The following is a 27,000-nucleotide window of genomic DNA, read 5'->3' as shown; positions in this document are numbered from 1 at the left end:
CTTCCGTCTTGTTGTGTTGTTCCCTCTCCCACCTTTTGAGAGCCCTGGATCTCCCTGGGCAGGCCAATGGCACTGTAATAATAATAATAATAATAATAATAATAATAATAATAATAATAATAATAATAATAATAATAATAATAATAATTTATTATTTATACCCCGCCCATCTGGCTGGGTTTCCCCAGCCACTCTGGGCGGCTTCCAAAAGAATATTAAAATACTGTGATACATCAAACATTAAAAGCTTCCCTAAACAGGGCTGCCTTCAGATGTCTTCTAAAAGTCTGGTAGTTGTTGTTCTCTTTGACATCTGCTGGAAGGGCGTTCCACAGGGAGGGCGCCACCACCAAGAAGGCCCTCTGCCTGGTTCCCTGTAACTTGGCTTCTCGCAGTGAGGGAACCGCCAGAAGGCCCTCGGAGCTGGACCTCAGTGTCTGGGCTGAATGATGGAGGTGGAGACGCTCCTTCAGGTATTCTGGACCGAGGCCGTTTCGGGCTTTGTCTGAACCCGATTCGGCCGAAGCCAGGATCCACCCAAATTGCCCTGATTTCGGTTGAGGATTGAGGCATCAGTCAGATCAGGCGCACCCCAGCATTGCGTAGTTAGACGACGGAACTCCCTCCAGCAGGAAACAGTGATGCCCACCATCTATTGATGGCTACCGGCCATGATGGCGCTGCTCTGCCATCACCACCGAAGGCAGCAGTGCTTCTGGGTACCAGTTGCTGGAAACCACAAGAGGGGATAGTGCTCTTGCGGGTACTGCTTGGAAGTTTCTCATTGGGGCACCTGGTTCCCTGGGAGAAGAAGATGGGCCCTTGGCGTGATCCAGGAGTCAGGCGTTCCTGATGGAACCTCCAGGCCAAGAGCAGTCTATCTGGAGACCTAGGTTCTTGTGAGATCAGGGTGCTGGAGTGAATGACCCATCAGGCTCTTCTTCGCTTTTTGGGTACCTTGATACAAGCATTGGTCCCTAGCCCAGCTTGTTAATAATAATAATAATAATTTATTATTTATACCCCATCCGTCTGGCTGGGCTTCCCCAGCCACTCTGGGCAGCTTCCAACACAATATTAAAATACAGTAATACATCAAGCGTCAAAAGCTTCCCTAAACAGGGCTGCCTTCAGATGTCTTCTAAAAGTCTGGTAGTTGTTGTTCTATTTGACATCTGATGGGAGGGCGTTCCACAGGGTGGGTGCCACCACCAAGAAGGCCCTCTGCCTGCTTCCTTGTAACTTGACTTCTCGCAGGGAGGGAACCGCCAGAAGGCCCTCGGCGCTGGACCTCAGTGTCTGGGCAGAACAATGGGGGTGGAGACGCTCCTTCAGATATACTGGACCGAGGCTGTTTAGGGTTGCCCACACTAGCCAGCAGCTGCTTCCTGAGGCTTCAGGCAGAAGTCTTTCCCAACACCATTACAGAACGAACCTTCGGCGACTCCCTTTCCAAACATGCATTCGGCCGCTGGGCCAAATACTGTCGCCGTGACGACCTCCCTTTTGTTTGCTGACATCCTTAGGGATCCAGAGATGCTGGGAGCAAGTTGCCATTGACCTTCTTGAGTTTGTTTTCCCTGTGCTGTGCTCTCTATCTGCATCAGAAGGGATTGATTCCAAGAGAAAATGAGGCGTTTGCGGTTGCCTCGATATTGATTCCCAGGTAATGGCGAGAGCAAGCAGCCGCCTGCCTGTATGTTCACTCGGGGGGGTGTTCTTGTTGTTGTTTGTGCATTTCCCTGGCAAGCGGGCGATTCACTTTAGGACTTTAAAGCAAAGTAAAAATGGGCAACTGCTCAAGAGGGGGGTGTCAGTTTCCTTCAGGCGGGATGCCTCCTTCGCAGGCATCCTCCATCTTTGCTAAATCATAGAACTGTAAATCCATTGCCGGATTTACGTATAAGCTAAACAAAAAATTAAAGGAAAAAACAAACTGGATGTACATTTCCAAAATACAGTGGTACCTCTGGTTGCGAATGGGATCCGTTCCGGAGCCCCGTTCGCAACCCGAGCAGAACACAACCCGCGTCTGCGTGTGTGCGGGTCGCGATTCTCCGCTTCTGTGCATGCGCATGATGTAATTTTGAGTGTCTGCGCATGCGCGAGCGGTGAAACCCGGAAGTAACCCTTTCCAGTACTTCCAGGTCGCCGCAGGACACAACCTGAAAACGCTCAACCTGAAGCAAACGTAACACAAGATATGACTGTATAAGATAAAAAACAAATGAAACCAAACCTACATACAGCAACCGTGTTTTGTGTTGCGTAGGCTCCTAGGATGTAAGTCATGGGCCCCGCCTGCTAGCCTGCTCCCTAAAATATCCCTGTTTTGCTCCTATCTATATATAGGGTGCCAACACTCTGCATGGACTGATTGCAGGGCAACACATGCAAATGGCTTGAGATGCCTATTAGGTCCATAAATGACCATCTAGCATATATTCAACTCAAAAAACAGTGACAATTTGTTGTGGACAAAGGACAGCTGGACATAGAAAGGGCCCCATTACCTTCAGGAGCTGAGGGCCTTGTCAGACCTACATCTGGCCCTAATCCAGCCCTAACCCTCTGCATCCAGGACAGATCTCTTTAAAAACAAGGAAGGGGAGCCCAAAACCTTCGAAGGGAGTCCGTTCCACTCTTGAACAGCTCTTATTGCTGGAACGTTCTTCCTCATGTTTAGCCGTGACCATATAGCACTGGTCCGGAAAGATCTACATTGGCTCCCAGTACTTTTCTGAGTACAATTCAAAGTGTTGGTGCTGACCTTGAAAGCCCTATATGGCCTCAAAGGCCCAGCATACTTGAAGGAGCGTCTCCACCCCCATCGTTCTACCTGGACACTGAGGTCCAGCTCCAAGGGCCTTCTGGCGGTTCCCTCGCTGCGAGAAGCCAAGTTACAGGGAACCAGGCAGAGGGCCTTCTCGGTGGTGGCACCTGCTCTGTGGAACGCCCTCCCATCAGATGGGATTTCTATTAGCAATCCGTTCATCCAACGCTTTTGGATGCATTTCCCGCTCACTTCCCTAACTGCAAAAAATCCAGAATTGTGTTGTTGTTTTTAAAGTGGCTTTGTTGCACTTTGCTAATCCAATTTAGCCTACATTTCTGGTGCATGTGCTTGAATAGTGACATTGCAGAAACATCTTTTCTTTCTGTCTCAATGTATTCCCCACCCCACCCATTGAAACCAGGAATTCTGAGACTGGCTTAAGGAGCGTGCTGTGAAGATAGCAATCCAGTTTGCAGATGAGCAGCTCCGTGTAGACAATTAGAGGTGACTTCCTTCTCAACCTGTTCCGTTAGCCTTCCTTCCTTGATCTGGTGTGTGGATGATTATGCTTTTAACTTCTTGCAAGAGGAAGTGCGCATTGGTCAATTGAACCACGTGCCCTCTGGCCTTCAAGGAAGAACTTCTTTGTTTTAGATGTACAAATAAAGCAGGCGAGCTGGATGGTTACGTGGGAGCCGGTTGAAGTTAAATCCTTCGAAGACAGAGGTCCTCTGGCTGGGTCGGGACGATATGGAATTGGGGGGGGGGCAACTCCCATCTCTTGCGGGGGTGCAGTTAGTGCCAGCACCATCCGTTAAGAGTTTGGGTGTAATCTTCGATACCTCCCTCTCTATGGAGGCGCAGATTGCAGCTAAAACAAAGGCGGCATTTTTTCATCTCCGCCAAGCTAATCAGTTGGCTCCTTATCTCTCTCACCCTGACCTAGCCACTGTGATCATGCGACGGTCACCTCCAGACTGGATTATTGTAACTCGCTCTACATGGGGCTGCCCTTGAGACTGATCCAGAAACTCCAGTGGGTGCAGAATGCTGCGGCGAGACTCCTTAAGGAGTCCTCGCTGCGGGATCACATTCACACGGTGCTATACCTGCTTCACTGGCTCCCGGTGGAGTACAGGATCAGGTTTAAGGTGCTGGTTTTGACCTTTAAAGCCCTATGCGGCCTAGGACCCTCGTACCTACAGGACCACCTCTCCTGGTATGCCCCACGGAGGACCTTACGGCCTTCAAACAAAAACATCTTGGAGGTCCCAGGGAGATTAGACTGGCCTCAACCAGAGCCAGGGCTTTTTCGGCCGTGGTCCGTATCTGGTGGAACGCTCTGTCCCAAGAGACTAGGGCCTTGCGGGACTTGACATCTTTCTGCACGGCCTGCAAGACGGAGCTGTTCCACCAGGCCTTTGGCCAAGGCACAGTCTGACCCCCTCCTTTGGTGAGCCTCGTAGAACTCTAACCCAATGGTTAACCCAATTTGATTTTGAATTGATTTTAGAATACTGATTTTAGCATGCTGTGTTACTTTTATTGCTGTTAGCCATTCTGAGCCCGGCTTCGGCTGGGGAGGGCGGGATATAAATAAAATTTTATTAGTAGTAGTAGTAGTATGGGGGGAATGCACTTCACACATGCTCAGAGGTATTTAGGCGCAGCAGCAGGGTGTGGGGCCGCCTTAGCGATGGGGAGCAAAAGGAGAGGAACCAAGGCGTTTTGAGCTGAAACGAGCCTTTTCTAGTACCCCCCAAAAAAAGAACCTTGGGAAGTGTAGTTTATCTTATAAGAAAAAAATCTGCTCCTTTTCCCTTGTGGGGTACCCAAAAGCCCGTATATAGAGTCCTTATGTAGGTTCCCTATTGGTAGGATAAAATAACAGAGGCCAACCAGAGAATATTGAGAAGCAAAGCGGCTAGTAAGCCTGATCTTTATTAAAGCTGTTGCAACAGGGTCCTTGCTCACCACACGAAGGAGGGAGGAGAGAACCCAGAACAATGGTGCACAAGCCCTTATATAGACTTTTGAAATTGCCCACCCTGTAGCTCAAGACCACCCCCAAAAACATCATACATACATCACAGAAGGAGGCGGTCTACAGCAGAAATCCTGTCTGCCAGGATACCTGATAATGGTCACTGATTGCATTACCTGGATATTCTTTTGTGATGGTAAATACGGTAATTCCTGAGTCCAGGACACAGGCTCACCCTATTCAGACCCAAATGTGCCCTTAAGGCAGGATTTGTGAGCGCAGAGACAATGGGGAGGTTTTTCCCATTTCCATCCAAACTGCAGAGGAATATTTGAGGTCAGTGAAAGAGTCAAAATGGCTTTAGGACTGTTTTTCCTGTACAGTGGTACCTCTGGTTAAGTACTTAATTCGTTCCAGAGATCCGTTCTTAACCTGAAACTGTTCTTAACCTGAAGCACCACTTTAGCTAATGGGGCCTCCTGCTGCCGATGTGCTGCCGGAGAATGATATCTGTTCTCATCCTGAAGCAAAGTTCTTAACCTGAAGCACTATTTCTGGGTTAGTCTGTAACCTGAAGCGTCTGTAACCCGAGGTACCACTGTACTGTTTCAGACATGTGGTTTCTATATTTATGTATGTTTGCCTGGTACATTTATGAACATTTATTTTATATCTTAGACCTTGCAATTCTCGTAACATTTACATCACGCAGAACTATAATTCCCAGCACCCTTAACAAACTGCCTTCTCCAGGGTTCTTGCTGGGGACATGCTTTTAACCGTCTGGTGCAGCCTTCTTGAGGCCGATCTTGGCATGCGTGTTTGTTTTTGACCTGCGCTGAGCAATGCGTTGTTGCTTTTTCCCAGGGATCTGTTTTGTGTCTGGCTAAATCGAATTGGCTTTCAGGAAAGCAGTTTTGCAGGTGGCTGTGTGTGTCTGTGTGTGAGAGAGGGAGAGAGGCAGCGGAGAGAAGGGGCTTTTCAGGCAGGGGATCTGGAGACAGACCATTATTTTTTCTCCCTCCCACCCCGTTCTGGAACTTGACCTGCCCTCCGCTTCGTTCAGACAGGGTGGGATCGCCCTGATCTCTTGTTTGTGGAAGAAACTTTTTATTTGTTTGCGACGGAACCGAGTGTGCCAAGTTCTTAGGCAAATATCAGAAGCAGCTGGAGAGGCAATCATCTTCTCCGAGGCTGTTGGGGTCTCCCAATTTGCACCGCTGGGCCCAGACCCGACCTCAACATTGGGGGCGGGGGGGGGGGAGCGAGAAGAATCTGCTGGATCAGACCAATGTCTCCCCCTGTTTTCACAGTGGCCAACGAGACGCTTGTAATAATAATAATAATAATAATAATAATAATAATAATATTTATACCCCGCCCTCCCAGGCCAGAGCCAGTCTCAGGGCAGCTAACACCAATAAAATCACAGTAAAAACATAATTGGGGGGGGGGGAACAAACCAATTTAAAATACAGGTTAAAATGCAATTTAAAATGCAGCCTCATTTTAAAAGTAGCTGATAAAACCCACAAGCAGGATTCGAACTCAAGAGCCCTCTCGCCTCCTGCTGTTTCCAACAACTGGCTATTCAGAAGCTCAGCTGACTCAGGCCACAGAGGCAGAGGAGAGTCTGTTATGTACTGAAGTTCTCACCCTGGGCCAGCAGGGGGATACTGTAGATAGTTATGCAAATGAAGGATTGAAAAGTGACGTTCAGTGATTGGATAGTTTTAGAAAGTGGCAACAGTTACGATTGTTCTGGAGCTCTATATAAGCAGGCTGACTGAGCTCCTCAGTTCAGTTCTGTTCTGGCATCTGAATAAAGAAGAGCTGTTTGAAGAATCGCTGTGTCGTCTGATATGTTCGCCCACAACTTAACAGAGTCGTTGTGGCTCATGTAAGGTTACCAGACGTCCCCGTTTCCCGGGGACAGTCCCCGGATTTACAAATCAGTCCCTATACAAAATCCATTGAAGTTGAAAAGTGTCCCTGGATTCATGGGGGGGGGGGGACCTGGGAACCTTAGGCTAGTAGCCTTTCTTTCCTCCATGAATTTGTCCATCCGAGTTGGTGGCAGTGAGTTCCACAGTTTAACTGTGCACTGAAAAAGTACCATATTTTTTGCTCTATAAGACTCACTTTTTCCCTCCTAAAAAGTAAGGGGAAATGTGTGTGCGTCTTATGGAGCGAATGCAGGCTGCACAGCTATCCCAGAAGCCAGAACAGCAAGACGGATCGCTGCTTTCGCTGCGCAGCGATCCCTCTTGCTGTTCTGGCTTCTGAGACTCAGAATTATTTTTTTCTCATTTTCCTCCTCCAAAAACTAGGTGCGCCTTGTGGTCTGGGGCGTCTTATAGAGCGAAAAATGCGGTACTTTCTTTTATCAGCCCTGAATCTTCCTTTTTATATATATATTTGTTTGTTTTTTAACATATCGTTTGTTTTTTAACAATTATAAAACATACTTTTATATCCTAGACAATTTTTTTTTACTTCCGTCAATCACATCTAAAATTTTTCCAACCTTTTCCACTTAGTTTACATTTATTACTTTCACTGTTGCTTTTAAGTATCATAACTAACATCTCTATTTTATCTTCTTTGCAATATTTCATATATTCCTCCTTACAAAACTTCTTGTAGTCCTACTAGCGTAATTTGTTGATTACGGTTGCTCTTCAAATAGTTCATGTATTTATTCCAAACTTCTGTAACCCTTTGGTCGCGCAGGTTTCGAATTCTTCCTGTCATTTTATCTAATTCTGCATAGTCCATTAATTTTGTCTGCCATTCTTCTTTCGTCGGTAATTCTTCTTGCTTCCATTTCTGGGCCAACAATACTCTGGCCCTGGCCCTTCCAACATTCAGAAACCAAAGAAATGGATACCCCTAAACATTTTGTGAATCTTTGTACTATTGTCCATTTACTGTATTTATTTTCCCCGATTTGAAGTATAAAATGGTGATTTTTTTTTGAGTCAAAATCAGAGTACAGTGGTACCTCTGGTTGCGAATGGGATCCATTCCGGAGGCCTGTTCACAGCCTGAAAGGAACGCAACCAGCGTCTGTGCGTTTGCGCAGGTCACGATTCGCCGTTTCTGTGCATGCGCAGGACGTCATTTTGCGCGTCCGCGCATGCGCAAGCAGCGAAACCCAGAAGTAACCCTTTCGGGTACTTCCGGGTCGCCGTGGGACGCAACCTGAAAATGCTCAACCTGAAGCAAACATAACATGAGGTATGACTGTGCCCCTAAACATTTTTTAACAAAAAATTACTGATGATGATGATGATGATTAAACACACTGTGTTTTCCCCTGTCAGGGATTTAAGGCTTACAAATAGGAACAAGAGAAGCTAAAAGCATAGGGGGAAATCATTACAAAACAATTTAACATGGGTAGGATTTTAAACTCTCTATATACACGTTTATAATCAGGTTGAAACTGAAAAAAATGGAGGCTTCCCTGGTTGCCAAATCTGATGCAGAATTCTGAGCTGGTCCAGCAGTCCGGTCATATACAATCCCTGGTGTAAAAAAATGGGACGAAGGGAAGACAGAAAGGAAGGGTGGGGGCGAGCAGTGCCAGATTACATATAGCTTAGGGCCCTACTCTCTAGGGGGCGCCCAAAAAAAATTAAAGGAAAAAAAACCCCACTAGATGTACATTTCCAAAATATAAGATAAAAAGCAAATAAAATAAAACCTACCTACAGCAAGAGTGTTTTCTGTTGGGTAGGCTCCTATGATGTAAGTCCTGGGCCCCGCCTGCTCGCCTGCTCCCTAAAATATCCCTGCTTTGCTCCTTTCTATATATAGGGTGCCGACATTCTGCATGGATGGGTTGCAGGGCAACATGTGGAAATGGCTTGCGATACCGAATCTGTTATGTACTGAAATTCTCACCCTGGGCCAGCAGGGGGATACTGTAGATAGTTATGCAAATAAGGGATCGAAAGTGACATTCAGTGATTGGATAGTTTTAGAAAATTTTTACAGTTACATTGTACTGGAGCTCTATATAAGCAGGCTGACTGAACCCTTCAGTTCAGTTCTGTCCTGGCCTGCGAATAAACAAGAGCTGTTTGAAGAATCGCTGTGTCGTCTGATATGTTCTCCCACAACTTAACAGATTCGGTCCAAAAATTACCATATAGCATATATTTGACACAAAAAAACAGCAACAATTTGTTTTTGTCAAAGGACAGCTGGACATAGAAAAGGCCCCATTACTTTCAGGAGCTCAGGGCCTCATCAAACCTCAATCTGGCCCCATACTGGCTGCCCACAAAACCAAGTTCAGAGTCCTTGTATCAATTTACAAAGCCCTGAACAACATGGATCCAGGATATCACAGGGAACCTCCTTCTATCCCAGTTCAGTCACTGAGATCATCTGAAGGAGCATCGCTGGCCATTCCCTGAGCTGCGGAGGCTCATTTGACAACCATAAGGAACTGAGCCTTTAGTGACATCCGCCCAGTCCTGTGGAACTCTCTGCCACTAGAATCAGGCACCTTCTGTAAATGCCTTTTAAACGTTTGCTGGAAACTTTCCTATTCTGCCACCCCTATGGAGGCAATGAAGACTACAACTTCCCATAATACTTAGTGGATTTCTGATTTTAACTTTTCCATGGTTTTTATTTTGTGGTTTTATGTACAGCTGTAAACCGCTCAGATATGTGGGGGGGGGGCACATGTGCAAATGGCTTCAGATACCTATGAGGTTCATAAATGACCACATAGCATATATTCAACACAAAAAACAGCGGCCATTTGTTGCTGACAAAGGACAGCTGGACGTATAAAGGGCACCATTACCTTCAGGAGCTCCTGAGGGCCTCATCAAACCTAAATCCGGCCCTGGGAAGGGGAGACAGAAAGGAAAGGTGGGAGGGAGGGTTAATTTCTTATTTTTTAAAAAAAAATTCTCTGGGCTGCAAAGGGCTTAAGTGTGGCTCATGTGCGCGCCCTGCTGGAGCTCCCTCATATGTTGCAGGATTTGTTGTTGTTTAATCGTTTAGTCGTGTCCGCCTCTTCGTGACCCCCTGGACCAGAGCAGACCAGGCCCTCCTGTCTTCCACTGCCTCCCGCAGTTTGGTCAAACTCATGCTGGTAGCTTTGAGAACACTGTCCCACCATCTCGTCCTCCGTCGTCCCCTTCTCCTTGTGCCCTCCATCTTTCCCAACATCAGGGTCTTTTCCAGGGAGTCTTCTCTTCTCCTGAGGTGGCCAAAGTCTTGGAGCCTCAGCTTCAGGATCTGTCCTTCCAGTGAGCACTCAGGGCTGATTTCCTTCAGAATGGAGAGGTTGGATCTTCTTGCAGTCCATGGGACTCTCAAGAGTCTCCTCCAGCACCAGAATTCAAAAGCATCCATTCTTTGGCGATCAGCCGTCTTTATGGTCCAGCTCTCACTTCCATACATCACTATTGGGAAAACCAGAGCTTGAACTATATGGACCTTGGTTGGCAAGGTGATGTCTCTGCTTTTTAGGATGCTTTCTAGGTTTGTCATTGCTTTTCTCCCAAGAAGCAGACGTCTTTTAATTTCGTGAATGCTGTCACCATCTGCAGTGATCATGGAGCCCAAGAAGTAAAATCTCTCACTGCCTCCGTTTCTTCCCTTTCTATTTGCCAGGAGGTGATTGGACCAGTGGCCACGATCTTTGTTTTTTTTGATGTTGAGCTTCAGACCATATTTTGCGCTCTCTCCCTAATTAACAGGCTGCAACTGGGTCAGGTGTAGCTAAGTAAATAGCACCCCCTCAGACTTCACCCCAGGCAGCCCACATGCAAGAGGCGCCCCATAGCCGCCCCCCTTCCCTAATTAGCACCTCTTTTTTCTATTTCTCTCTCCCCACAAGAGCACTCATTAAATCCCCTTGCCCTCCTCCCTGATTTGTTTAACCTGATTTGCGTGGCAGCAAATGATTGACAGGCCGGGAAGTGAGCGGATCCTCGAAGGCATTTGAAGTGGCGATCCCACGCGCTTACTCGGGAGTACGTCCCACGGAACACCGTGGGATTTGCCGCTGAGTAAACCCGCCTCGGTGGGACATGGGTGGCGCTGTGGGTTAAACCACAGAGCCTAGGGGTTGCCGATCAGAAGGTCGGTGGTTCAAATCCTCGCAACGGGGTGAGCTCCCGTTGCTCGGTCCCTGCTCCTGTCAACCTAGCAATTTGAAAGCACGTCAAAGTGCAAGTAGATAAGTAGGTACCGCTCCAGCGGGAAGGTAAACGGCGTTTCCGTGTACTGCTCTGGTTCGCCAGAAGCGGCTTAGTCCTGCTGGCCACATGACCCGGAAGCTGTACGCCAGCTCCCTCAGCCAGTAAAGCGAGATGAGCGCCGCAACCCCAGAGTCGGCCATGACTGGACCTAATGGTCAGGGGTCCCTTTACCTTTACTACCTTTAAACCCACCTCGGACCGCACTGTTAGCTGCCCGGTTCTCACCGGTGATTTTTCAAATGTTGCTTTAGAGAAGATGAAAACCACACATGTTACTAGACAGGAAACAGATGTCCTTCTGAGCTGGGGATCTTTGCAAGCAGTTATTCCAAAATAGAGCAGAAGGAACCTCTTTCTCTCTCTGCGAAAGGTTCTGCCCACTCGCATTTCGTGCTCAAATTGTTTTTTTTATATACATAATTTTTTCAACATATCATTTTCAACAGTAATTAAACATATTTTAACATCTTATACAATTTTTTTTTTTACTTCCATCAATCTAATCTGAACATTTTCCAGTCTAATCACACATTTCCCACTTCTTCAATTACATTTAGCTCATAACTAATATCACTATTTCTCTAATTGCAATGCTTCATACATTTCTCCTTACACAGCTTCTTGTAGTCCTACTAGCATAATTGGTTGGCTACAGTTGATCTTCATATAATTAATATATTACTTCCAATCTTCTGTAAATCTCTGATCTCGCGGGTTTCGAATCCTTCCTGTCATTTTGTCTAATTCTGCATAGTCCATTAAATTTATTTGCCATTCTTTTTTCGTCAGAATCTCTTCTTGCTTCCATTTCTGGACTAACAATACTCTTGCCGCTGTTGTTGCGTATAAAAAAACAATTTAACATCTTTCGTGCTCAAATTGAACCCGATTAAACTGCCAATTTTAACAACAGTATAAAGGCTGGTTATTACAAAAGACAATTCATAAAATCATAGAATCCTAGAGTTGGAAGAGACCACAAGGGCCATCGAGTCCAACCCCCTGCCAAGCAGGAAACACCATCAGAGCACTCCTGACATATGGTTGTCAAGCCTCTGATTAAAGACCTCCAAAGCAGGAGACTCCACCACACTCCTTGGCAGCAAATTCCACTGTCCAACAGCTCTTACTGTCAGGAAGTTCTTCCTAATGTTTAGGTGGAATCTTCTTTCTTGTAGTTTGGATCCATTGCTCCGTGTCCGCTTCTCTGGAGCAGCAGAAAACAACCTTTCTCCCTCCTCTATGTGACATCCTTTTATATATTTGAACATGGCTATCATATCACCCCTTAACCTCCTCTTCTCCAGGCTAAACATGCCCAGCTCCCTTAGCCGTTCCTCATAAGGCATCGTTTCCAGGCCTTTGACCATTTTGGTTGCCCTCCTCTGGACACGTTCCAGTTTGTCAGTGTCCTTCTTGAACTGTGGTGCCCAGAACTGGACACAGTACTCCAGGTGAGGTCTGACCAGAGCAGAATACAGTGGCACTATTACTTCCCTTGATCTAGATGCTATACTTCTGTTGATGCAGCCCAGAATTGCATTGGCTTTTTTAGCTGCCGCGTCACACTGTTGGCTCATGTCAAGTTTGTGGTCAACCAAGACTCCTAGATCCTTTTCACATGTACTGCTCTCAAGCCAGGTGTCCCCCATCTTGTATTTGTGCCTCTCATTTTTTTTGCCCAAGTGCAATACTTTACATTTCTCCCTGTTAAAGTTCATCTTGTTTGTTTTGGCCCAGTTCTCTAATCTGTCAAGGTCGTTTTGAAGTGTGATCCAGTCCTCTGGGGTGTTAGCCACCCCTCCCAGTTCAATGCTTCTCCACCAACATTATTATTTCTGTTAAGTTGTCGGTGAACATATCAGACGGCACAGTGGTTCTTCAACCAGCTCTTGTTTATTCACAGGCCAGAACTGAACTGAACTGAAGGGTTCAGCCAGACTGCTTATATAGAGCTCCACTACAACGCAACAGTAACCACTTTCTGTAACTATCCAATCACTGAACGTCACTTTCGATCCCTTATTTGCATATGTGGACCTGAGAGAAACGATCTACAGTATCCCCCTGCTGGCCCAGGGTGAGAACATAACAATTTCACAAACCTGGACAAGTGTGTGTGGTTGTCATTTGTCTGCCTGGCATTTATAATATTTCAGCTGATTTATTGATTGATTCGTCAGATTAGTCTTAGCCTTCCTTCTTCTAAACCGCAAAGCTCCAAGCTGGCTTCCAAAAACTGAAAATGATGAATTCGAATGGCAAATGAAAATTAACTGGCACAATAAAAACAAAGACTCGAATAAATGTGAGGGGAGCAGGTTAGGTGTACCCCAGACCCTGAGATTTCAGGGCCCAAACTATGATCTTGACTCCACGGTCGTAGGAAGCACTGCTTCTGAATCTCAGCTGCTGGAAACTACAGGAGGGGAGAGCGGGTCTTGGGTTCGAATCCTGCTTCCTGGTTTCCCATTTGGGTATCTGGTTGGCTGCTGGGCTGGACGGGCCATTGGCCTGACGCAGCAGGCTTGTCTTTGTGTTCTTACGTTCTCATTTCCCGGTGCGATTCCCCTGTCACATTTCTTCTTGCAAAAAGTTTGACCTTTGGGGAAAGTATTCCCAAAATGTGGCTGTGTCAGGGAATTGGCTTTCTCCCCCCATGGCAGCAGACAAGCAGAACAAAGGAAAAGGAGTCTTCTTACCAGTTAGAAGCTCTAAGAATTGCAGCAAGAGAACAAAGAGCAAATCTCAGGATTGAGGTTGAATCCTGACAAGACAGAAGGACTGTTTTTGGGGGGACAGGGGGCAGGCTGGTGTGGAGGACTCCCTGGTCCTGAATGGGGTAACTGTGCCCCTGAAGGACCAGGTGTGCAGCCTGGGAGTCATTCTGGACTCAAGGCTGTCCATGGAGGCGCAGGTTAATTCTGTGTCCAGGGCAGCAGTTTATCAGCTTCATCTGGTACGCAGGATGAGACCCTCCCTGCCCACAGACTGTCTCGCCAGAGCGGTGCATGCTCTGGTTATCTCTCGCTTGGACTCCTGCAATGCGCTCTATGTGGGGCGACCTTTGAAGGTGACCCAGAAACTACAACTAATCCAGAATGCGGCAGCCAGACTGGGGACTGGGAGCGGCCGCCGAGACCACATAACACCGGTCTTGAAAGACCTACATTGGCTCCCAGTACGTTTCTGAGCACAATTCAAAGTGTTGGTGCTGACCTTTAAAGCCCTAAACGGCCTCAAAAGCCCAGTATAGCTGAAGGAGTGTCTCCACCCCCATCGTTCAGCCCAGACACTGAGGTCCAGCTCTGAGGGACTTCTGGTGGTTCCCTCCCTGCGAGAAGTAAGGTTACAGGGAACCAGGCAGAGGGCCTTCTCGGTGGTGGCGCCCGCCCTGTGGAACGCCCTCCCAGCAGATGTCAAGGCAATAAACAACTATTTTACTTTTAAAAGACAACTGAAGGCGGAAGTTTTTAATATTTGATGCTGTATTATTTTTAAAATTCAGTTGGAAGCCGCCCAGAGTGGCTGGGGAAATAATTTATCTCCTTGGAATGGCGGTGCTCCCAATTAAGGATTCCACCACCTTACGTCCCTATTAATCTACGTCACGTCTACATCTTGTAATCTGATCTTGTTCCCTCTGTGCTGTGCTTTCTGTTCTGCCACTTTCCGAGCTCTTCTTGACCTTGGCGAGAGCGTAGGAATGCTGTCCAGAGACTGTGAATCTTCCAGTGTTTCTTCTCCTAGCTGTTCCCCATCCAGTATTTCCCAGCTTCTGTCCTCTGAACTATGTCCCTCTGCAAACCGCTGTTCCAAATCTATACTGTTGTCCTCAGTGCAGCCCTCCTCAGCACAGTCCCTGACACCACCCCTGCAAAAACTGACAGTCTGCAAGTGCCTCGTGTTGCTGGGAACTGTTGCTTGCACCAACCCCGCTGAGCTATAATTCCCAGCACCCTTAACAAACTTCACTTCTCTTGATTCTTTTATTTGGGGGGGGAGGGGGCGGAATCATGCGCCTTAAAGTTATGAGGTGTACACAGCCACAGAGACGCATTTTACCGCCGTATGGGGACCCTGCAAAAATAGCACGAATTTAGGCATTCAACTGATATTGTAATAGGCGGTCGTGACTGATTGAATTTCCCCCACTGATCAAAATCCTCCTGGGTTGGTGCAAACATTGTCTCCTGATTCAATCTAATCTGTTCGCTCAGGTCTGAGCTAATCCTTCTCCTCAGTTAATTAGGACGCGTTATTAAATTCCAATCCAATTTTCAAAGCTTATATCCTGCTAGCTGAGCCTTCTCTGCTTTAAACCCCTTATCCATATTTAACTTATACCTGAGCATGTTGGAAAGCTCACAGATAACGGCTAATAAAGCCACGGCAAATCTTTGGGGGATTTTGCAAGAATCAAACACCGCCTGCCTTTCACAAGAGTTTTATCACCTCCTCCCCAGCCTTTGATATTAAACGCTGCCCTGTCAGTGAAAGCCAAGAGGCCAAATCAACAGTTGCCTCTGCCTTAATCCAGTCCAGCCCTTGAAGGGGAGTGAATCTGCATCTGTCCTTGTGGGAACGTTAAGGATAGTAGGAGAGGATATATTGATTAAATGATACCCTTCCTTCACTCACGCTACTGAGTCATGTAGCAAACCAGTCCCCCCCCCCCCCGATACGGCAGGAAGCTGGTTTTCTGATTTGTCTGAATCTCTTTGTTGTTGTTGTTGTTTAGTTGTTTAGTCGTGTCCGCCTCTTCGTGACCTCCTGGACCAGAGCACGCCAGGGACTCCTGTCCTCCACTGCCTCCCGCAGTTTGGTCAAACTCATGCTGGTAGCTTCGAGAACACTGTCCCACCATCTCGTCCTCTGTCGTCCCCTTCTCCTTGTGCCCTCCATCTTTCCCAACATCAGGGTCTTTTCCAGGGAGTCTTCTCTTCTCATGAGGTGGCCAAAGTCTTGGAGCCTCAGCTTCAGGATTTGTCCTTCCAGTGAGCACTCTGGGCTGATTTCCTTAAGAATGGAGGGGTTTGATCTTCTTGCAGTCCATGGGACTCTCAAGAGTCTCCTCCAGCACCAGAATTCAAAAGCATCCATTCTTTGGCAATCAGCCTTCTTTATGGTCCAGCTCTCACTTCCATACATCACTACTGGGAAAACCATAGCTTGAACTATACGGACCTTGGTCGGCAAGGTGATGTCTCTGCTTTTTAAGATGCTGTCTAGGTAAAACAAGAAAGCCCTTAATAAAATATTTTTTTAAAAAAGATGCTGTCTAGGTTTGTCATTGCTTTTCTCCCAAGAAGCAGGCGTCTTAATTTCGTGGCTGCTGTTACCATCTGCAGTGATCATGGAGCCCAAGAAAGTAAAATCTCTCACTGCCTCCATTTCTTTGAATCTCTTTATTTAAGCAGATTGGATTATTCCTGGTGTCCCTTTTTATCCCCCTTAAAAGAATAAAGACACAAGAGTCTCTCCTTAAAAGCAACAAGAAGTTTACTCACATTCAGTTCACAGTATGATCCCTGAAGGCAGGCTTTAGCTAGTAGTCACAGAATATAGTAAGGGATGCGGGTGGCTCTGTGTGTTAAACCACAGAGCCTAGGACTTGCCGATCAGAAGGTTGGCGGTTCGAATCCCCGTGACGGGGTGAGCTCCTGTTGCTCAATCCCTGCTCCTGCCAACCTAGCAGTTCGAAAGCACATCAAAGTGTAAGTAGATAAATAGGTACCGCTCTAGCGGGAAGGTAAACGGCGTTTCCGTGCGCTGCTCTGGTTCGCCAGAAGCAGCTTAGTCATGCTGGCCACATGACCCGGAAGCTGTACACTGGCTCCCTCGGCCAGTAAAGTGAGATGAGCGCCGCAACCCCAGAGTCGGCCACGACTGGACCTAATGGTCAGGGGTCCCTTTACCTGAGTTCATCCCATATGGGCAGGGCCGGATTGAGGTTTGATGAGGCCCTAAGCTACTGAAGGTAAGCTATAGCTTGTTTAACTTATATGTTGGTCATTATTATGGAAGGCAGATACATCCCTCAGGGAAAGATTTTTGCTATTTACCATACTGGGTGAGAACTTGTTTATGAAGTACCATGAAACTAGAAATAATCTTCCTCATAGGGCTGAAGAGATGTTTTGAAATCAATGGGACACTCTTCTGAGAAGGCATGTATGCAGCTGTGCTGTAAATCTCTATGTAAGAATGTGTAACTATTCTTCAAGAAATACCGTATTTTTCGCTCTATAGGGCGCATCTGACCAGACTAGTTTTCAGAGGGGGAAATCAAGGGGGAAAATATGATTCCCCCCCCCCCAGCTCTGGGAGCAGCGGACAGGCTGCACGCAGCCTGTGCATTCTCCCAGACCTTCTCCCTGCTATTGCGGGAGGTGGGGGGATTCCCCCATCTCCCGCAAAAGCCCACAGGAGGGAGAAGGGACTAACTTGGCCAGTCAGTCCCTTCTCCCTCCTTGGGGAAAAGCCCACAGGAGCCGCGTGCTCTTTAAAGAGAGTGCGGCTCCTGTGGGCTTTTCGACCGATTCTGTGGGGCTGGCAGTGGGGGGAAGCGCTGCTTTCCCCCACCGCCAACCTCAAAACCAGGTCAGGGAGTAGCGTGAAGGCATCGCGCGCCTTCCCGCTGCCCCCCGAGCCTGTGGGGCTGGCGGTGGGGGGAAGCGCTGCTTTCCCCCACCACCAGCCTCAAAGACCAGACTCTCCTGGCTTCAGCGAAAGCAATGTGAAGCCTCCAGAGCGCAGGCTTCAGAGGCTTTGCCTTGCTATCGCTGAAGCCAGGGAGCCTGCATTCGCTCCATAGGATGCACACACATTTCCCCTTAATTTTTGGAGGGGAAAAAGCGTGTCCTATAGAGCGAAAAATACGGTACCAAAAACGAAAAGGCAAGAGCACTTTCTTTCAAGCTGGAGGACAGACCATTCGGTTGACCACCAAAGTCATAAAAAGTACTAATTCTCATGCTAAAATTATTATAAAATAGGGTTGCTATACGTCTGGCAACCTGATTGTCCTGGATCTTAGGCAAGTCAACCGGAAAATCGTGGCTTTTTGGGGGGTTTCCTTAAGAAAGTGAAACAATTTCGGTGGTTTCCCCTTTTAAAAAAAGCTCAACAGTTTTACTTTCTGAAATATGGCAACCCTATAGCAAAACCTAGACAGCATCTTTAAAAGTAGAGACATCACCTTGCCGACAAAGGTCCGTATAGTTAAATCTCTGGTTTTCCCAGTAGTGATGTATGGAAGCGAGAGCTGGACCATCAAGAAGGCTGATCGCCGAAGAATGGATGCTTTTGAATTCTGGTGCTGGAGGAGATTCTTGAGAGTCCCATGGACTGCAAGAAGATCCAACCTCTCCATTCTGAAGGAAATCAGCCCTGAGTGCTCACTGGAAGGACAGATCCTGAAGCTGAGGCTCCAAGACTTTGCCCACCTCATGAGAAGAGAAGACTCCCTGGAAAAGACCCTGATGTTGGGGAAGATGGAGGGCACAAGGAGAAGGGGACGACAGAGGACAAGATGGTGGGACAGTGTCAGGGGCGCCGACTTATAAAAAATATTGGGGGGTGGAGGAAAAGAGGCGGCGTCTGTGGGCGTCCTTGTTCAAAACTGGTTCCCTCTGGCCATTTGTCTACACCCTACCATTCAGTTACGAGCTCCCCTTCCTAAGCCACCCTTGGGGGGTGTCATTCAGTGCCCCCCATTTCCCTCCTGCCTTGTCCCCCCCTTCCCCAGAGTCCACGGGTGGAGGGCGACAGGAGACCCCTTAAGGGTAGGGCGAGGTGGAGGGGGCTCGCGCCCCTCTTTTCTCCCATGGGGGGGGGGAGAGATGCTTTTGCCCAGCCCTCCTCGCCTCCCTCTTTCCGTGGCTGACTAGGCCGCGTCTCGGGCTCACCTCCATCCTGCCTGCTCGCGGCTCCGCCTGGCCGAGGGATCTTCCGCTCGCCCCTCTCCGAGAGAGAGAGAGAGAGAGAGAGAGAGAGAGAGAACATAAAACGTATAAGGTATATCTATATATGGCTGCTGTCCCCTTCATCCCTCCTTTTGGTTCCTCAGCATCAGCGGTCGCCGAGAAGGTGCCGGTGGAGGAGCGAAGCGCCCGTGTAGACGGGCCTGGGCCTAGGCTGAAGCGCCTGCGCGCCCCTCCGAGCGGCGGGGGGCGCTGGGGGCCGGCCCGGGGCGGGTTCTCCGGGCGGAGACAGGGCGAGGTGCGTAGGTCGCCACGTCGGCAGGCGCCGAAGATAATATAACTAATAATTTTCTTAAATTATTGGGGGGCAGAGCCCCCCCAAACAAATTTTTGAGGGGGCTCGGGCCCCCTCAGGCCCCATGGAGTCGGCGCCTATGGACAGTGTTCTCGAAGCGACCAGCATGAGTCTGACCAAACTGCGGGAGGCAGTGGAAGACAGAAGTGCCTGGCGTGCTCTGGTCCAGGGGGTCACAAAGAGGCGGACACAACTAAACGACTAAACAACAACAACATAGCAAAACCTCCCCATCCCATACAATTTGTGTTTGCCTGGGAAGCAGACCTGCAGAGGAGTAAGCAGGGAGGGACTCATTTGCACCACCTTGGCCCCTGCCTGCTCTGCTCTCCCAGCCTGCCTACATCGGCCTGAGTGTTGTCTGCACCAGTGCCATTGCTGCCTGCCTGCAGGGAAGCGGCGTTGCTGGCTGCTTGCAGTGCTTGGCCTTGTTTGGTTGCTGGCTCGGTGGCGCCACCCCATTGTCAGTCAGAATGTAGAATTGCAGGCCAGGCACTGCGGTAGACAGACTGTGACCCTTGCCCAGGATGCGTCCCCAAATCTCACCTGGCATTTGCAGACAAGGGTGGAAAGTAAAGGTCTAATGTCTCTGGGATGGCCGGTAGAAAGAAGCATACTGCCCCAATCTCAGCAGTTGTGGGCAGGAAAAGGTACAGTTGGAAGGGAGGAACTGAGTGTGGGAATGTTGAGGGTGGCAGGAGGGGATATATTGTCTATTAATATCCTTCCTAACTTGCACTAGCAAGTTTCTTAGCAGAGTTTACATTCCCCTTTTTACAAGCACAGCAGATAGCTGGTCGCAGGCTCGTGTGAGCCTCTCACTATGATACAATTCAGTCTGTCTCAGATTGAATTGTACATTCCTGGCAAGTTCCCTTGAATCCCTATTTAAAAAATAAAGACACCACAGTCTTATTCATTAGCAGAGTTTACATTCCCCTTTTTACAAGCACAGCAGATAGCTGGTTGCAGGCTCGTGTGAGCCTCTCACTACAGTGGTACCTTGGGTTACAGACACTTCAGGTCACAGACTCCGCTAACTCAGAAATAGTACCTCGGGTTAAGAACTTTGCTTCAGGATGAGAACAGAAAGCACGCAGCGACGGCGCGGCAGCAGGAGGCCCCATTAGCTAAAATGGTGCTTCAGGTTAAGAACAGTTTCAGGTTAAGAACGGACCTCCGGAACGAATTAAGTTCTTAACCCGAGGTACCACTGTATTATACAATTCAGTCTGTCTCAGATTGAATTGTACGTTCCTGGTAAGTTCCCTTTAATCCCTCTTAAAAGAATAAAGACACCACCATCTTATTCAAAGTCAATAAAATAAGTTTACTCACATCAGTTCACAGTTGGATCCCTGAAAGCAGACTTAGTTACAAATACAGTGGTACCTCCAGTTGTGAACGGGATCCGTTCCGGAGCTCCAGTCGGATCCTGAGGAATTCGCAACTGGAGGTGCTGCTTCTGCGCATGTGCGAGACGCGTAGAGCACTTCTGTGCATGCATGCACGGTGAAATCCGGAAAAGTAGTTCCAGGTTTGTCACACACGTATCCCAAAGGATACGTAACCGGAGGTGAACGTAAGTAGAGGTACCGCTGTATGTACATGTGGATCTACCCCATAGGGGGAATAATCCAATCCTAGCTAGAAGCTGATCAAATGACGAAGGAAGTGAAAAAGAGAGGTGTGCTGCGTTCTTTTGTTACCTGGACAGGTAAGGCCACGCCCACCTTCTATCACATGCAAAAGGAAAGATGCTCCAGCCAGGAGGAACAGGAAGTTTTGACTGGCTGGACCAAACATCCCTTTGCATGTCCACTCTAGGAAAACAAGGAATGTTATACTTGACTGCTTCTCATGGATCACATCCCACACTGAACACCATTGGGGGAGCTCCATCCCTCTCTCTCCTGTTACATCCACACTGGGAAACTATGGCTAGCAGCCTCCACACATCAGAACATCATCTCCTGCCTGTAGGTTTCCCAAGTATGCATCTGGTTGGCTCCTGTACGCATGCTGAGTTTAAAAAAAAGAACTGTGGCGATCCCACTTAACTCTTCTTGGCTTCTTAAAACAAATGGATTATTTGCATATTTCCCCAGAACTGATTCCAGCTGCAACGCATTAGACATTTCCTGTTAATTTCCCCAAAGCAGGACTTTGTGGCAGGAACAAAGATCAGCTGCAAAGAACTCGGAATCAGCAATCCAACACCACCCTCTCCTGGGAGCACGTATTTCTGTGTGGATTGGAGTTGGCCGTATTTAGACAGCATCTTAAAAAGCAGAGACATCACCTTGCCAACAAAGGTCCGTATAGTTCAAGCTCTGGTTTTCCCAGTAGTGATGTATGGAAGTGAGAGCTGGACCATCAAGAAGGCTGATCGCCGAAGAATGGGATAAGTAATGCTTATTCCACAAAAGGTTTACAAAGTTCGGTTATTGCAAAAGTTTTTCAGTGTTAAGCTTAACTTTTGTGCATTTTTTAACACTGAAAAACTTTTGCAATAACCAAACTTTGTAAACCTTTCATGGAATAAGCATTGCTTTTTAGGAAAATGAAGTTGCAGCGCTATTCTTAAAAATAAATAAATAAAAGTTCGGTTATTGCAAAAGTTTTTCAGAGTTAATTTTAATTTTTATGCGATTTTAAAAACCACCGTGGTATTACAACAATAACATCTTACGTCCTTTAGAGGAGAAATTGTGAATTGCAGGATTTTAAATCCCTGTCATCATCCTTGGCTTCACTCGGTTTTGTTTATAACCCTCTTCCATTTTCTTCTAGTCCATCCAAATCCGGCCCTGGTGGTTGGAGAGTGGCATCGGTGGGCGAGCCTCACGGTGAGGAAAGCCTTCCCTCTGGATAACCCAGAGAACTAACGCTTCTCCTCTTATTCCTTCTGCAGACTCTTTGAGACCCACCCCGAGTGCAAAGACGTTTTCTTCCTCTTCCGGGACATCGATGACCTGCAGCAGCTGAAGATGAGCAAGGAACTGCAAGCCCACGGCCTCAGGTGGGTAGCGCCAAAAACAGCCCCTCTTCTCTGCGTCTGAAGCTGAAAGGACAGATGATGATGATGATGATGATAATGATAATGATAATGATAATGATGATGATGATGATGATGATAATGATAATGATGATAATGATAATAATAATAATAATAATAATAATAATAATAATAATAATAATAATAGAACTTCATTTAGCATCTTGTAGGTGTTATGGGAATTACGAGGGGGGGCACATCTTTATAAAGTTGTTAAATGTTACAAATATTATGCCTGAATGTATCCTTTCAACTTGACAGGTCAGGGAAGTTACCTAGCTTTAAAAATCATATAAAATCAACTCCTTTGCCAGTTTCCTCCATTCCAAAGCTATTTTCCCCTTGAAAAAGGACTCCAGGAAGTTCTCAGAGGTGACGATTGCTGAGCTGATTGTTGGCCAAGGAAAGCCTGATCCCATCACCAAACTTGCTGTTAAGTACTGAGTTGAATAGGACCCAGAATGCAGCAGTCTGATTGGTCCTAGAACAATGCAGCAGTATGATTGGTCTGCAGGAGCCACCCAATCCAGCTCCAGGTGGAAGGGAATCCGCAACCTGATTGGCCTACAGGAGAATCCCGGAATTAGCCAATCACGTGGGGCCCATTGTGTAAATAATGTATATAAAGCAGACATTCTGGGGGAACTTCCATTCCTCCTCACCACCAAGAGCTGAATAAAGAGCATGAAATCCACTAATAATAATAATAATAATAATAATAATAATAATAATAATAATAAATTTTATTTATATCCCGCCCTCCCCAGCCGAAGCCGGGCTCAGGGCGGCTAACAACAATAAAACAGTACAAAAGTACAGCACAAACAACACTCTCAACTCCGAGTATATTTCACTTGCCAAGGGGCCAAGCAAAGGAAGTTCTCTTGTACTTTGGGCGGTGGGACTTCAGAGGTGTTTGCCTATGCTAATCTTATACCTGGATCTTGCCCTTATGCTAATCTTGTACCAAGGACTTGTCTGGACATGTTTGCCAAGGTGAAACTAGTGTAACCCCTGTCTACCCCGCCCCGTTTGTGACATATCAGAGATGTAGCAATGATGCTGTACGAACTGTATTCTGGGATATGGTGGGAAAGTTTTAAATGTCTTTGTCACCCCATCCTCAGGTTTCAAAATTCCTCTTTGAACCTGTTGCGCAATAAACTTTGTTGTTGTTTTTTAGTTGTTTAGTCGTGTCCAACTCTTCGTGACCCCATGGACTAGTTGGTAAATTCATTACAATCTCTTGACTTAAGCAATCCAGTCTGGCTTGTCCAGATTGGATTAGTTCCTGGTAAATCCCCTTTGTTCCCCCTTCAAAAGAATAAAGACACACCAGTCTTCTCTTAAAAGTAATAAGAGGTTTGCTCACATTCAGTCCACAGTGTGATCCTGAAGGCAGGCGCAAGCTTGTAGTTACAGAAGAGAGTGTGGGTTCATCCTATTGATGATTGAGCCCATGTGTTGCTGGCTGAGTACCAGCAAGACAGCAAAAGGCATCAGGATGGAATAAAGCGAAGAAGCAGAAGGGACCAGCCCTTTTATGGGGCCTTCCAGGGTCACACCCATCTCTTCTTCTTCCTCCTCCTCTTCTTCTTCTTCTTCTTTGGCGATCACTCGTAGCTAACTAAGATTGTCTTCCATAAACACAGTTTTAACAATGAGTCCGTAAGTGACTGTGGAGGCCAATTCTGGATCCACACATCCTTGCACACATCCTTCCACTTCCTCTTAGCACGTTTCTCCCTTGCATCCTGAGTTTCAAAACCCAAGACACCTTTGGTAAAGGCTGTTCTCCAACTGGAGCGCTCGCAGACCAGTGTTTCCCCATTGTCAGTGTTTATACTACATTTTTAAGATTTGCTTTGAGAGAGTCTTTGAACCTCTTTTGTTGACCACCAGCATTACGCTTTCCATTTTTAAGTTTGGAATAGAGTAGCTGCTTTGGAAGACGATCATCAGGCATCCACACGACATGACCAGTCCAACGAAGTTGATGTTGAACAGGAGTCAGCAAACTTTTTTCAGTCTACTGTCCCTCAGAACTTGTGGGGGGCTGGACTATATTTTTTTTGGGGGGGAGAGAATTTATGAATTCCTATGCCCCACAAATAACCCAGAGATGCATTATAAATAAAAGCACACATTCTACTCATGTAAAAACATGCTGATTCCTGGACCGTCCGCAGGCCAGATTTAGAAGGCGATTTGGCCCGATCCAGCCCCCAGGCCTTAGTTTGCCTCCCCATGATGTTGAAGAATCATTGCTTCATTCTACCTGAGGATGCTCCAGACCAGGTGTGACAGGAAGTCCTCCTGGCTGGACCAACATTCCCCTGCATGTCCACTCTGGGCAAACAGGAAATGTACTAGATTGTTTCTGTTACATCCCATAGAGACAGCATGTATCTGAATGCGCGTTGTGGGCTCCCACCTGTGGCTGTTCTGAAGCCAAGCTTCCTTCTCTGTCTCTTCCATGTCCTCTTTCCGTCGCCAGAGTGATGTCGTTCATCGAGAAGAGCGTGGCGCGGCTCGACCAGGAGGACAAACTGGAGCAGTTGGCCTTTGAGCTGGGCAGGAATCACTTCCGGTACAAGGCACCCCCCAAGTACTATGAGGTGAGGAGGGCAGGGGCAGGCAGCCCCCTCTGTGGCCCCACAGATTAACGTAGTTTGTGGGGAAAACGAGAGAGGAATTTGTTAGATCCGGAAGCAGCAGCCAGGAAATCCTTGATTGATACTTCACCTCAGTCAGAACTGGCATTGCTACAGGTGCCAGGTTATATCTGGTCCGCATTTGGAAGAAATCGTTCTTTCAGTGTGATGGCATCTGTGGAACTCCCTGCACATTGATATCAGGCAGGTGCCTTCCCTGTACGCTTTCCTGTGGCTGCTAAAAACATTTTCATTTAGATACGCCTATCCAGCTACTGGGACGCGGGTGGCGCTGTGGGTTAAACCACAGAGCCTAGGGCTTGCCGATCAGAAGGTCGGCGGTTCGAATCCCCGTGACGGGGTGAGCTCCTGTTGCTCGGTCCCTGCTCCTGCCCACCTAGCAGTTCAAAAGCACACCAGTGCAAGTAGATAAATAGGTACCACTCTGGCGGGAAGGTAAACGGCAGATTCACCCATTCCTATGCGCTGTGCTTCCAAACCATCCAAGAAAAAGAGAATTAAAGACCCCCAGATTTTGCCAGAGCTGGATGGTTCTTCCCTGTTCCTCGTTTCCAGAATCAAAAGATGGGGCTGGGTAGGGAATACAACCTGCCTTCTCTTCTTCCTCTCTCTTTTCACCTCCCCAAATAACCCTCCCTTCTCTGGACTTCTCCCCCAGTATGTAGGCGCTCAGTTCATCCAAGCTGTCCAGCCCATTCTGAAAGAACACTGGACTCCGGAGGTCGAGAAGGCTTGGCAGGTAAGAGAAACTTGCAGGGTTGACGCCAGTTAAGTTCCACTCGGAGCAGACCCAGCGAAATGAGCAGAACTAAGTCCGTCACGCCCAGTGCCGGATTTACGTAAAAGCTAAACAGGCTCTAGCTTAGGGCCCCACTCTCTTGGGGGGGGGGCAAAAAATGTAAAGGGGAAAAAACCTGGATATACATTTCCAAAATATAAAAAACAAATAAAATAAAACCTACCTACAGCAACAGTGTTTTCTTTTTTTGGTAAAAATTGACAGACCTTTTTTTTGGGGGGGGGGCGATATTTCTGAAATAAATAAACACCCCACACAAGGAGCATGAGATGAAACAGTTTTGGGCATTTCTTTTTTAATGAATGAAACCAGCATGGGACAGAACTATGTTACCCCCCCCCCCGCCCCCGGTCCTCTTATCCTCGATTAAGCCGTTTTCCCCAGTTAAACCTGTGTGGAACTGAGCTTGCCTGTCCAATGTGCTATTTCCAAAGCAATGGGGAGGCACCTCTTTTGGGTACCTTCCAACAAACCGTTGGACAAGCATGATCAAGTTTGATTTCATGGGCCCTTGATTAGATTTCCGCTCCATAGAAATATCCCATTCTTCTTTTCTCTTAAAACAAGAATGTGGTGTGTCTTTTTTTAATCATCCCATGTGGGTTTTCTTTCTGAATCTAGCACCTGTTGTTTATCTGACTGTTATGTACTGAGTTGAATAGGATTCAGAATGCAGCAGTCTGATTGGTCCTAGAACAATAGGATTCAGAATGCAGCAGTCTGATTGGTCCTAGAACAATAGGATTCAAAATGCAGCAGTCTGATTGGTCCTAGAACAATGCAGCAGTATGATTGGTTGGCAGGAACCACCCAATCCTGCTCCAGATAGAAGTGAATCCACAACCTGATTGGCTTACAGTAGAATTCCGGAATTAGCCAATCATGTGCAGCCCATTGTGTAAATAATGTATATAAAGCAGATACCTTGGGGGGGACTTTCATTCATTCCTCCTCACCACTATGAGCTGAATAAAGAGCATGAAATCACTTTGCGACTCCGAGTATATTTCACTGACCATTAGGTCTAGTTGTGGCTGACTCTGGGCTGACTCTGATCGGCAAGCCGTAGGCTCTGTGGTTTAACCCACAGCGCCACCCGCGTCCCCCTAATCTGACTTAGGCCATAGCAAATTTCAGATTGACGTAAAAATGGCAAGGGTCGATCGGGTGTTGCGTCTGTGTTTTTGGAACGTGG

The 27,000-nt window shown here is 47.3% G+C and overlaps 1 protein-coding gene across 3 annotated transcripts in view; it reads left to right on the top strand.

Annotated features, from left to right (window-relative positions):
* LOC308590519 (neuroglobin-like) overlaps positions 1 to 27,000 on the top strand; it is a 39,094-nt gene that overhangs the window by 11,158 nt on the left and 936 nt on the right. For all 3 annotated transcript variants that reach the window (XM_081200638.1, XM_081200640.1, XM_081200639.1), the window contains exons 3-5: positions 22,188 to 22,295; positions 24,829 to 24,949; positions 25,665 to 25,745. In XM_081200638.1, coding sequence (XP_081056764.1) covers positions 22,188 to 22,295; positions 24,829 to 24,949; positions 25,665 to 25,745 — 310 coding nt within the window. The remainder of the gene's footprint in view (positions 1 to 22,187; positions 22,296 to 24,828; positions 24,950 to 25,664; positions 25,746 to 27,000) is intronic.

Source organism: Podarcis bocagei (genome assembly GCF_964188305.1).
Source record: "Podarcis bocagei genome assembly, chromosome: 7".
Classification (NCBI taxonomy): Eukaryota; Metazoa; Chordata; class Lepidosauria; order Squamata; family Lacertidae; genus Podarcis; species Podarcis bocagei.
Note: the sequence above shows the minus strand (reverse complement) of the source record. Positions and strands in the feature narration are given on the sequence as shown.